The sequence below is a fragment of the Labrus bergylta genome, chromosome 10 (genome assembly GCF_963930695.1).
Source record: "Labrus bergylta chromosome 10, fLabBer1.1, whole genome shotgun sequence".
Lineage (NCBI taxonomy): Eukaryota > Metazoa > Chordata > Actinopteri > Labriformes > Labridae > Labrus > Labrus bergylta.
In genome coordinates, this window is record NC_089204.1 from 11,986,980 (window position 1) to 12,000,097 (window position 13,118).

Below are 13,118 nucleotides of genomic sequence, written 5' to 3' on the forward strand. Positions count from 1 at the left end.
CCAAAATGCTCCAAACGTTTAACCCAAGGACTATGTAATGCTGTCATGCTGTGAAAGTGTTCCATTTTCATTTCCCCCTGGATTTTGACATTTGTCTTTCTCCTGGTCCATTTATGCACCTTAACCATAATTTTTTTTTTTTTTTTTTTTTTTAAATAAATGGTGGCTGAATTTGTGAGTACTGGACCTGAACCCAAAGTCCCCGTACTTTAGATAAAATAAAGTCTCTGGAACTTTGACCAGGTCCCTGAGCTCCTCTAAAGGCTTCTAATCCCTGTGGACAGTTCATGTGATGGAAATACATTAAAAATGTCCAATACTTAGTATGCAGATAAAATACATTTGTTTTCCATACTTAATATTTATAATCCGTTTGGAGGTCCCTGCATTTGATAAGAGATGCACATGTTTTCTCCCTTATGGTCAAGGCTTGGACCAGTCTAGGTGCTAAGAATGGAGTCCTGGTCCAGAAAAGATTGGACATCCAACTGAACTAGAAACAACCGAAGCCCTTTAGCTTATGTTCAAACTTTCGAGTTTGCTCTATGACAACAGCATGAATTATTTTGGATGCCATGTTGGGTGTATTTTTTCATAACTGGAGAAACGTTAGAGAAACACTAAATATGTATAGTTTCTGTAGGTGGGACCTACAGTCTGATGTCATCATGAACACCGACATTAAAGTGCCTGTCACATTGCCATACCCAGGACTCCTATCACTTTCACCCGTCATTGACTCCCTGAATCGTTTCATACACACTACACAAAGTAAAAAAACTGTTATTCATGTCTTCTAACTAGATGCTTATTTGTTTTGCTTAATTTTGTCGGATTATCACAAGCCTTTCACTTAATCTGATAATTGTGACTTTATCTCATAACTTAAATTTAAATTTACTGCACAACATGTCTGAATGTCCTGTGTAGTTTGGCAGTTAATGGGTGTGTACAGTTTACTTTTTTTCTATCTATTCTTGTTTTATTTTCACTCATATGCATGATCTTCTTCTTGCCCATTTTTACTGCTGCAACACTTCCATTTCCCCACTGGGGATCAATAAAGGATTATGTTATTGTATCTTGACTTCATCGCATTCAATCATCAGCACCGCAGTCTAAAGAAAACAAGATTTCTTAATTGTCCTGCATGACCAGAATTTTACAAACGTTACCAGCAGACAAATTCTGAAATACCTTTATGTGTAACACGGTGTGAATGTATAAAGAAAACTCTTTTAAGAGAACACATAAAGAGTATTGGTGGGACACTGGCAGCCCTCAATATAAAGCTTATGGTATGTGGGAGTCAATCCTTAAAATGTAGCTCATGCTTTCAGACGCTTTAACACGTGACCTTCGACCGGGTTTATAGAAAAGCGGAATTATTTACAAGCATGCATTCAGGTCACACGGGATAAAATGTACAGACTTTATTAAACTGTGCCATACTCCGACTTTATCAGGATAGAAAAGTGCAATGTTTTAGCTTATGGCTGTACAAGCAATCTGGTTATTGCTCCACAGTGTCTTATTATTTGACTGTGTACTAGAAAAATACTTTTATTGTAATGGGGTTTGCATCATTCATACCATTGATATTCATTGTTTTTAAATGTTTAAACTGTGAGCTTTTGTTTCAGTGACCATCATTTGTATTTGATACATATTGTCGCTCTCTCTCTCTCTCTCTCTCTCTCTCTCTCTCTCTCTCTGTAGAACCTTCTAGCGTGCTTTCATAGTGGGTCAGACAGTTTCTCTGGAGATGCCTGTGAGGTTAAGGTAGCAGCTCCTACCCACTCTCCTTCTGCTGAGGCTGAGTACTGGAGGATCAAGGCGATGGCTCAACAGGTCTGTCTTTGGGGAACACGTGCGGAATGTAAAGAATTCATCTTCAAGTGCTTTTCTTTTGCCTCTGTTATTCTAAGTCTTAACCATTATTAATACACAGTTCCTTGCAAAGATAACATCTTCGTATGTTAGAGAGTAAATTAAGCTTTTTAGTCTGCAGTCAAAGACTCCAAAGAGGCACTGTGGTGGATGTACTTTGATTGACAACTTTGCCCGGAAAGGCAGAGGGTTCTAAAGACGATAAAGTAACTTATTGATGAAATATCAAAGCTACTGTTTTTTCTAAGACTTTCAGATCATAAAATATGTAAAACAAATTAAATAAAATAGGGCCCACGCTTTTAAAAATATAGTTTGTCCAGTTCCTCCATGTCCAGAATTGTTTTTTTTTTAACATGCCGTCTTTGTGTCGCAGGTCTTTATGTTGGACACGCAGTGCTCCCCAAAGACTCCCAACAACAAGGAAGGCTTCGAGCATGCTCAGTCCTGCGTTCTCATTATCGAGCTGCCTCCTGACGCACAGTCCAACGGACACACTCAGAAAAGGTGGACAACACTTTCACGTGAATGGACACACAGTAGCATGTTGACATATTTGCTAACTTCACACCATAGACTGTAAAAATTACACAACAATTTTATGGAGTCAACTGTACGTTTAATATGTTGTCTAAGAAATATTTAATTATAGATTTGTCTTTTTTGTGGTTTATTCATGAAAAAAAAAAAATCCCTCTTGTGTAACTCTTTCAATAAGGGAGGGGGAGGGGCAAGCAATATCTCTTGTTTTAGCACAAAACAAATTAAAAAGCAAATGAAGCCAAATTAACTCACTGATTCTAACTCTGATTAACTCTCTTTGCTTTTCTTTCTGCTTCATTTAAAGGAAAATTGGGTAAGGCTGTTCTCTGTGGCATTGTGTATCTTTTCTGTTCGTAGCATTGTATGAAAGTCCTGTTTCAATGTGTGCAAGTCCATTGTTGTCCTTACTCATGTCAATGTTTACTAAGGAGCAATAAGTAAGATATCTACTGAATTCAATCATAGAATGACCTTACTATGTCATCACACATGAAGGAAATATTACGGTACAGAATGGTCTGTTTTTGTTTTGACCAGAGAAGGTAGGCGGTTTTAAGGAAATGGCCGTTTGGGATGCCCCTCGGTTTGCCAGTCAAACTGTAAACCAACAGGTGTTGCAGCGATGGAAGCGGGCAAGGGAACTGGGTCAGATAGAATTGATTCTCCCCAAGCTTAAAAGCCTCGGCATTTGCTGAATAGGGTGTGTCAGAGTTACATATTGCTCCTTTAAGCTTGTAAAGCTTAACCGATGATGTTAGTAAGAGATCTATGCCCACACTTTTCTCAGAATTTTTATCTTCAGTCTTTAGTTCGTTAGTCTTAGTTCCAACTATTATTTTTTGTTTGTTCACTGCATACAAGTATCTACAAAGCTGTACCACCGTTATATACCCAAATGTATTTTTTCAATGCAATCAGTGCTTTAGTTGGTTCAATTTGAGATGGACCTTTCCCTATTAATATAGAGACAGCTTTAATTAGAGCTATAAACTGTGAATATAACCAAGAGTGCTGAAATAATAGTTATTATTATTATATAGTCTTTACAGTTTATGTCGTCAGACTTTTAATTGTTTTCTGTTTTCCAAGAAAGTTATAGTTAACCCAACTATTTTGGGAGTTTAAAGGGTGAAATAGTTCCACAGACATTTTCACAAATTTTGTTTTGTATTATTTCTTTCTTTGTTGTGTTTTATTTATTTTTTGCTGTACTTTTCTTGGAAGCCGCTATATAGATCCAAGCTATTAATATTATTATTATTAGTTGTACTTTATTTATTGTCCATATTAATTTTTAATCGTTTTCTGATTTCTGCAGCATCCCATTCAGGACCATTGTGGTGAGCCTGCTGTCCCACCAGGTCCTGCTCCAGAACCTCTACGACATCCTGCTGGAGGAGTTTGTCAAGCAACCTGAAGGTCAAGAAAAGGTCACTCCCGTGACCTCCGACCCCAGCAGAGCCTCAGCGGGGTTCCTACGCTACATCTCCATGACTAATTTAGCCATAATCCTGGATCTGCTGCTCGACTCTTACAGGTAATAACTACCACAAGAAAGTTAGACATATATGGAGATGAGAGTGTTGTAAAGATGTGTAATGCAGCAGTTTTTAAGAACATCAACTAAAGTGATCATCTCATGGTAATAACCATAATAATATTAATACTACAGGGTACATTTGGCTGACTTGCTCTTTATCCCATCTTCTGCAGGACAGCTCGGGATTTTGACACTCGGCCGGGTCTGAAGTACCTGCTGATGAAGGTGTCGGGTGTTTGTGGAGCGGCGAACCTTTACCGTCAGTCTGCCATGAGCTTTAACCTTTACTTCCAGGCATTACTGTGCGCCACGCTGAGCCAAGCTGACGGCATGACCGCTCAGCAGGTAAAAACACATCAAAAACTCTGCAGTTTTTTGTCTTTATCTTCATTGTTTTGCTGCATGAATATTATTTTTTTTATTCATGGATATGTGCAACGAGGGTCACCTATAGCAGTGACATTTCTTTATTTATGGATTTATAGGTGGGGACAGTGCACTGTTGCGGCCTCCTTGACGTACATTAAGTTAAACCATAAATGATTTGTAAGAGACCAGAACATGTAAAAAAGGGACGCCACACAATGTTAAGTGTTTGAACCCCGAGCTTTATTTAAAGGATCTTACGCCCCCCGTCAGTAGACACAAAAAGGACTAGCAATCTGGCTAAACAGAACAAAAGATGGGAAAGTGCCGAGCCAGCCACATAATGGGCCGTCGCTCTAGGCACCTCCCCCTAAACTACCTAATCACAAAACTTATCTATAAGAAAGGAAGGAATCGAAAATAGTCTCTCCAGCCCCAACTAAAATAACAAAACCCAGCAATCTAAACATGCCTGGATAAAAACAAAACAAGCCTGGTTGGGAGAAAGCAACAGGGAAATAATTAAACGAGAAGGGAACGATCACCTCACCGCGCCACGGCCCCAAAGTGTGTGTGTCTGCCAACCCCATTCTCTCCCACCTGGCTCCCCTAAATCCCCCTCCTACTCCCTGATCGCAGATTGATCTCAGGTGCGCCACAGGTAGGGGGAGGAGGGAGACCAGAAATGCACAGGGGGAGAGAACAAGGGCCGCACGTAACATGCACGTTAATCAACATAAACATTGCCAGTTTGTAGCCATAGGCTCATGTCCATCTGTAGTCCCTTGTCAGGGATATTTGTATGTAATTTGTATGTAATTTGATAAGTAATAACTATGACGAACAAAAAACAAACAACAACATAAACTGTACATAAGTTAACAGCTTTCACTTGACTTTAAAGTTCCCCTCCCCCTGTCGTGTCTCTCAGCAGACTTTTTTAACATCCGTATTTTGGCTCTGTCTCAAAATTTTCCTTCACCTTATTTCCAGCTGGACAGTATTCATAAAAAAATAAAAAACTCTGAAAAAACCAAAGTCATGCTATTTGTTTTGCGACAACTTACACATTTTTAGGTTAGAGGGTGAAGCAAGTGGGATCTTTGGGAGTTAGGCGTTTGAGAATAAACCAGGACCAGAAGAAGAGAGAGAGTATTGTGTCAATATTCATCAACTGTCCAGAGCCACATCGAGTAATAGTTCCTGTATCTTTAATATTAATTCAATTAGTAAAAAAGGCAACTGTAAGATATGTGCACGTTATCTATACACGCTTTATCAGGCTATCATTTCTCAAACATGCATGTGAACTCAAAATGGAAAAGGATTGACGCAGCTTCTTGTTAAGTTTTTGTTTTCCCGAGCTAAGATGTAGTTTACTTTGTTTTTGCTCAAGTTATTCTGTTTTTGTTTGTTTGTTTAATTGTTGTTGTCATTTTATCAATCTACTTCCATTTTTTGTAGGGTTGCAATGGACGTTCAGAGCAAGTATTTTTTATGTCAGGAACACATGTAAAACAAAAGGCACTCCTCCTGAGTAATCTGCAAACCAAAGCAACCATTTAACAACCACCAACTAAAGCCATGTGAATAATCTGGATACATCCTTGATTTGTTGTGATAATCATGTAGAAACATTTACTGTAGTACACTCAAAGATGCAACTACTAAAAAATCAGGAGGAATTAAATTGTGCTTTACATTTAAAATGTCGTTTGTGTTCAGGTGAAGAGGATCCTGTATGAGGAAGAAGAGGGGAGTTCTGACTCCTCTCATCCTGGCTCTGCCTCCTCAGAGGATGAAGACATCTTTGAAGAAACAGCACAGGTGATACATTTAGACACACACACACACACTCGCTCTCTCTCTCTCTCTCTCTCTCTCTCTCTCTCTCTCTCTCTCTCTCTCTCTCTCTCTCTCTCTCTTTATTTTAAATACAATCATGGGAAGAACTGTGCAGGAAGGATTACAATGAAGAATGTGATGATAAATGTTATAATACTAGATATCAAATCATATCCTTTGATCCGGGTCCTTCCCTACAGGTCAGCCCCCCTCGTGGCCGCGATAAACGTCATCACTGGCGAGCTCCCATTCCGTCTCTCAGCGTGCAGCCTCTGGGAAGCGCAGACTGGGCCTGGCTGGTCAAACGCCTCTACAAGCTGTGCATGGATCTGTGCAACAGCTACATCCAAATGCACCGGGACCTGGAGAGCACACTGGAGGAGACGGCGCTGCTGAGAGGAGGAGTCGGGGGAGGAGGCGATCACGTCTTCTTCCTGCCTCTCTTTCAGTCCGAGACTTCAACCCCAACATCGGTGAGCGGGCTTTCAGCAAGGGGGACGCCGTCAGAGGAAGGCGGGTACAGATGTCAGACAGCAGACATGAGTTCGGCATCACCAGGAGACACGCCCACACCCAGCCCCGGATTCAGGTGTGATTTTAGACCTCTTGAGTCTACCACTGAAAGTCATGGCTTCGATTTAAATGGCCTAATAACCTCAACATATTTGGTCTGTGTGGATATTGTATTTATAGCAAAACATTCAGGAGCTACTGGTTAATTTCTACAAAGTAGGTTACAAGCTACAGTATATATTTAAAGCTTTACAAGGCTCCTTAGACTTGGTCATAGATACAGTAGGTAATATCCCAGTAACAGATTTTTTTGCCAACAAACTTCGTGTCCGAGCGCTTCTCACTGGCGCTTGCTGTTTCTAGGTTTCGAAAGTTGGCTTGCATCACTTCTGATTCCCTTAAAAGTGGTCGTTGGGTCTATTTGAAACTGCTCCAAATGCTCACTATATGATTTATTCAAAGAAATATCACCAAGAAAACACAAAAAAACATATAAAGGAATCCTGATCTGGTGTAAGCAGCAGCTTCAGCTCTCAAATGAGACAGAGAGCTGTACTTGACAATCGGTGCCATCATAAAAAATATATTAGAAGAAGAGAGCTTATGGATGGTATTTAAATACAATTAAAAGCACTGCTAGCTATAAGGCAGCAGCAATTTGTGTCAACCTTTTTTTTTACTTCTCCACTCTATTTTGGTTCAAAGGGGAGGATACGTCAAAGAGGAATTCTTCAACTCCACCAGTTTCTCCTCCTTTTCCACAGTCCAGGAGAACTGCCCGTTCCTTTGACTCCGGCCATGTTTTCTAGTTTGCAGTTTCCTGTTTGGTGCTGGGGAGACTACTCCTACTGGTTGTAGACAATGGTCACAGTATTGAGCACCATTGGCAGACAAAAGACTTAAGACTAAAGACGTGCTATAATATTTAACATATTTGATTTGATCTTATCGCCCCACTAGAAATTCAGAGCTTTATAACAGCTCGGATTGTTTTATGACCCCCTTACACCAAAAGACAGCGATCATGTGAGCACGCCCAAACGCCAGCAAAACTCTCATGAATTCACTCCCACATAATAAATTTGTTTATGACTGTTTAAGTTTTCAAGTTTAAGGCTAGCATCCTTTTTACTTGGTACAACATATTTTTACATGTTATAGTTTTTAATTAACTAGTTTTTAATTATTCACATCTCGATTTTATTCCTTCTTGTTTTAGTCTTTTATGGTTTTGTCTGTTACTTTCCATTTCTGTCCTTATTTCCCATCTGTTGTTGGTTGCATGCTTGTATGGATGAGAAGTACTGTGTTAATAAAGTTGAGATGAGAAATATGGTGAGAATTTATCCGAAAGGAATCATGACCACAAAGAAGGGATGCTCAGTAACAGAATTTACTAATTTGACAACAAGCAGGCGTCTAGACTCAAACTGTTTTCTGTTGTAGGTTAGAAACGTGTGATCAATTGAGCATTTCACTACTGCGTTATGGAGGGTAAACTGGCTTTGGGAACCGGCCTCAAGTGACCATTCGTTGAACTGCAGTTGCTGACGCCTCAGCCGATGAGGTGGCCAATGGAGTTTGTTCAGTAAGTCATCCAATTAAAGCCGCCATTCTCTCTCTTCACAGTTGCACAGGCAGTCTGCCCCACCACTTCAGGAGTGGAGGTGAGAGGAGAGATTCAGGCATCACAGGATGCTCTGTAGGAGGAGCTCTTGGCTGCTCTGGACCGAGCAGGAGAAAGGAATGGTGGGAAAATGCGGGGAACAAACTGTACACCATCGCCACAGACAAAACTATAAGCAAGCTGATGATGGAGTACAAGCGCAGGAAGCAGCAGCAGCCGCAGCAGCAGCCGCAGCAGAGTCACGTTAACCTGTTCATGAAGGAGCAAGGCCGAGCTGCCGCCGTAGGAGGAGGGGTCGGGGAGAGGAGGGGCCCCGTGGAGCCGCATAGGCCCCCACAGAGGCCTCAGCATCTGGTAGACCAGCAGTGTCCCCCTTTGAGGCACTCGGTTAGCGCAGGACCTGAAGTCCTGAGGCAGGAGAAGAGACCCAGATCAGGATCCACAATCAGCTCCCACAGCATCTCGCTGAGAGACTCCGAGGCTCAGATACAGGTATAGTATGTGGGAAGTCAAATGAACATATGTTTTAAATGATGGTAAAAGTCACAAGATTATATGGTATCAAAGTCGTTTGAAGCAAAACATGTTTGTTTTTTTATCCGCGATGTCGGGAAAAATAACTATCTTACCCGCGATCATAAAGTGTCAAAGCGGCGTCTCTGATTGGTGGAGCTCGCTGTTACCATGGCAATGTTTCCCACCTCTCAGTGCCCTACGTGGTAGTTTTGCTCGGTATTTTGTTAGCTAATACGAAATGTACTAATAACCTTGTTATGCTATCAAAAGTTACATTTAGGAAGAAGCAGTATCATTGGCAATGGGTTGTGGGTTTGGTAGTTCCTTTACTCCAGAAAAAAATATGTACAGGGTCTTGTGTCTTTACCTTTTTCCCAGTTTTTCAATGTTGTTTTTGCGCCGAGTCTGATCAGATATTTGGGTAGCTGGTTGTCTTGGTTCCAGGCGTCAATCGCTTGATATAAAGATTTTGTGAAATGTCAATTGAGGCTTTGAATGGGGAAATTAACTTCTGCAACAAGAGCCACCGAAAAAGTGGCCGGTCTCTGTGGAGCAATTTACCAACCAATCACATGCTTTGGTTCTCCTAATGAAAGGCAACTGTGAAAAGCAGGCCGGTGTATACGTGAATTAAATTATCTAATGATTGAACTGCCATTTATACCAAAACAGACCTTTCAATTCAACCCAACTTTTTGTAGTACGTTCCTAAAAAAACATATACAGGCCTTTTTTTCCACCAAATAAAGCTTTTGTCCAATTTTAATTTTTTTGAGGTCAAAAACAAAAGAGGAAACAAAATGTAGTTAAGACTTCAAAAACTGGTCACTAGTTTTTCTTTTTTCACATACCCTTCAGGACTCAATATTATATTATATAGAAAATAATGAGTTATATTTAAATGAAAATGAATGAAACCCTCACGCAAACTCTTAAATGCTTCTCTTTCCTCTCAGGCGTGGACCAACATGGTCTTGACCCTCCTGAATCAAGTCCTCCTCCTGTCAGACGTCTCTTTCATGGCGCTCCAACCGGCGCTGTACCCCTGCCTCAGCCAGCTCACCTGCCACGTGACCGATGCCCGAGTCCGCCAGGCGCTGCGTGAGTGGCTGGGCCGTGTTGGCAGACTCTATGACATCATTCTGTGACGTTGCAGCAAACAAATGGAGTTGTTTGGAGTGCAGTCAGTTTTTGGGTGAAGGATGAAAAACAGATGAAAAGGATGATGTCACTGGTTACAGGCCGCTATGCAGTAGACCGATTTAGTGTTTGATCGCTGGAGTTTAACGGACCTGGGGCACATTGAGGAGTTTTCAAAAGGGATGACTTTGACGACCATCATGTGACAGCAGGTTTACGGATTTGATTGGCAGATGAGCGTAAATGTGCCATTTCTGAATGTGTTTCTTCAGTTGAAGTTGTTCATGTCCCAACAACACACAACCAAAGACTGAACACACACACACACACACACACACACACACACACACACACACACACACACACACACACACACACACACACACACACACACACACACACACACACACACACAGAATAGGCTTTTCTCGTTTCTCCTTATGCTGCCTCTTTGTCTCCTCTCTCTTCAATTATCCTTGTAACTGATTAAGCCTCATCTCAAAGGATGACCTGATTCCTAAGTTGTATCAAGACGCTCGCTTCAGTAGCTGTGAGCAGAGATGCACAGGTGTGTCCTTAGGGAAAGTCTTTACAGTGGCATCATGGGTAAAAGCGTATACAAATAATCTGCATACTCATAATAATAAGTTGATACTTTTGTGCTGTCCTTACATAGATGATAAAATACATCAGAACAAACAACAGGCTGAAACAACACATGGGGCCAAAGATATAGCTGTGCCGTAAAGCATACTTCATTACCACCGCCTTAAGATGACAATCTGACGCACTGATGTCTTCGTTTATTCTAATGCAGTTTGCCTCCCCTCCTCACTCCTTATATATCTTCTACACATTAGGAGAGGAGGGGAGGAAAGGAAACGAGGATGTAAAAACTGAGAAATGAGAAGAGGTTGTTGTTTCAAAGCTTTTGTACATGATTTGCTTCTTCCCCCTTGAAAAACTGCTACAGACTGTCAGCCTGAATGTGCACATGTTTACGCGTAGAAAGAAGCGACAAACAAAACAGAAACGTGCTCTTTAAAAACATTTCTCCGTACGATTGCAAGTTGCTCAATGTAACACCTTCAAGGAAGATTAGATTCATTTATTTATTAGATCTTATATTTTCATGCACATTTCTTTTGTTATAATTAGGATGCTGAATTACATTACGACTGCACATCCTGCTCACATCCTTTACAACAAATCCAAAGAGGAAAGAAAACATATCCTGCCCCACAATCTTTGACCGACAGTCGATTTCTAAGAAATGTGACGCAAGGACACGGCAGTGACAGATCATAGTTAAAAAAAAAAAAAAAAAAAGAAATCAAGCTTAAACCAGGTCACAGTGTTCTCTGTGCAAATTAACTGCTGTTATATTTATTTAGTGTATTTCTTTGTCTTCAGACAGTGAAGCTAAGTTGCACCAAGTGAGAAGTTGCTTTGCAATTTAATTTTCAGAATTTTTTTTTTTGTTGCTGTTTGTTGAGTCTATGTTGGTAATATGCATTATCAACATGCTGCTTGAAATACAGTGCAGTCTCAGACACATATTCACCTTTAACTGAATGTCTTTGTTTATTGTCTGACCTCTGAACAGAGGGTTATAGTATTTATTTAAGCCGAATGTGACATACATTATTTGCATTTAAAATGTATTTCATTTGTTATGTGTGTAAATATATTGAATTTATTTATTAAGAGTTCATTTCAGAGTTGCTTTCCATATTTGATCACTTGATGCATTATGTGCTTAAACTCTCTGATATTATTCCATGTTTTTAACGGACTCTGATTTGATTCTTGTTTCTGCCGCGAGTAAGGCACCACATTGCCGCCTCAGAGATTTGATTTAGAGTGGAGCTAAATGTGCATCTAGGTTATACAACTAGGTTTGATCAACTATTGTTCTGATTGGGATCTTCTTAACACAGACTAAAATGTGCAGGTAAAGCTGCAGGAAGTGGTCTGACTTTAAGAGATGAATCATAAAAACATTTGCCATTCTGAAGCAATGACTTCAAATTTTCTCATGTAATTCACGACCAAATACAAAACGTCGAGGTAAATGACATGCAGCAAACGTCCCTGTCTGCATAGCCTTATAGCCTGCTGTAGCTTCAGCCTGCACTTTGGCCGGTCTCTCCTTAAAGGGGCCACGCTGACTGGCCTGTCCTGTGACTAATACACCTACTGATAAGTAACTTATACAACCCAACTTAAAAAATACCAAATAATCCCTTTGATCTCAGTTTATAGATTATCTATCATGAATTAATTTTCTCTTTCTTTACTAACTTTACTAACAAGGCAATGTTTCTAAAAAAAAAAAGTTTCCTTTGTCCAAGCAGCCATGAGATTAAATTGACAATTTTACAACTAAAGGAAAGGCAAAAAAATTGATAGTTTAGAGCAAAGAAAATGATGCATTGTTTTTGTTTTTTGTTTGTTCTTATTTGTGGGATTAATAATACAAACAATCAGTAGTCAATACCTCCAAGCTGCAGCTTACATTAATAAACAACTTATTCAACCCAAATATCCCACCTGTATACGTGATTTAGCAGATTTACCAAGCTGCCGATCACATTTTAACACCAGGGAGGATGAGCCGTTTATGTTTCACCAAAAACCCCTTACTAAAAGCAAAATCGTCCGTTTGTCTGTTCTTCCATCGTCTGACTTAAGAGAACTCTTATTAAGACCAGCAGTTTTTAAGGAATTCCTTCTGTTGGTAGAAACGTTATGTTTTTAACTTGTATCTATCATGAGAGTAATGACGCAGCATTCACTGAGAAGACTCTAAAACCACAGTGAAGTGAGGTATCACGTATACTCACAAAACAAACCGCTGAGTGTTTTTACAACACATGATCCAAAAATATAAGGGGAGAAAATGAAGCCCTTATCTTTATGCTGGATTTGTAACGTTTGTAACAAAAAAAAAAAAGAAATGCTGGATCAGGAGAGATTATGACCGGCTGGATGGATGAGTGAAAAAATAGAGAATGCTGAACGGATGCGAACTTCATTAGCTTGGAAAAAATCTAGGGCAGGCAGGGAGGGAGGGAGGGCGGGGCTACTGACACTTCTCAGAAGATTTTTTCCAGCCATGTTGGTGAATGTATTTGT

The 13,118-nt window shown here is 40.2% G+C and overlaps 1 protein-coding gene across 1 annotated transcript in view; it reads left to right on the plus strand.

The window, feature by feature from the left end:
- Positions 1–11,313, plus strand: part of arfgef3 (ARFGEF family member 3) — a 59,800-nt gene extending 48,487 nt beyond the window's left edge. The window contains exons 34-41 of the mRNA XM_065959278.1: positions 1,720–1,851; positions 2,267–2,397; positions 3,752–3,970; positions 4,147–4,318; positions 6,065–6,166; positions 6,385–6,773; positions 8,327–8,816; positions 9,797–11,313. Of these exons, the coding sequence (XP_065815350.1) occupies positions 1,720–1,851; positions 2,267–2,397; positions 3,752–3,970; positions 4,147–4,318; positions 6,065–6,166; positions 6,385–6,773; positions 8,327–8,816; positions 9,797–9,988 (1,827 nt within the window). The 3' untranslated portion in view covers positions 9,989–11,313. The remainder of the gene's footprint in view (positions 1–1,719; positions 1,852–2,266; positions 2,398–3,751; positions 3,971–4,146; positions 4,319–6,064; positions 6,167–6,384; positions 6,774–8,326; positions 8,817–9,796) is intronic.
- The last annotated feature ends 1,805 nt before the right edge of the window (positions 11,314–13,118 follow it).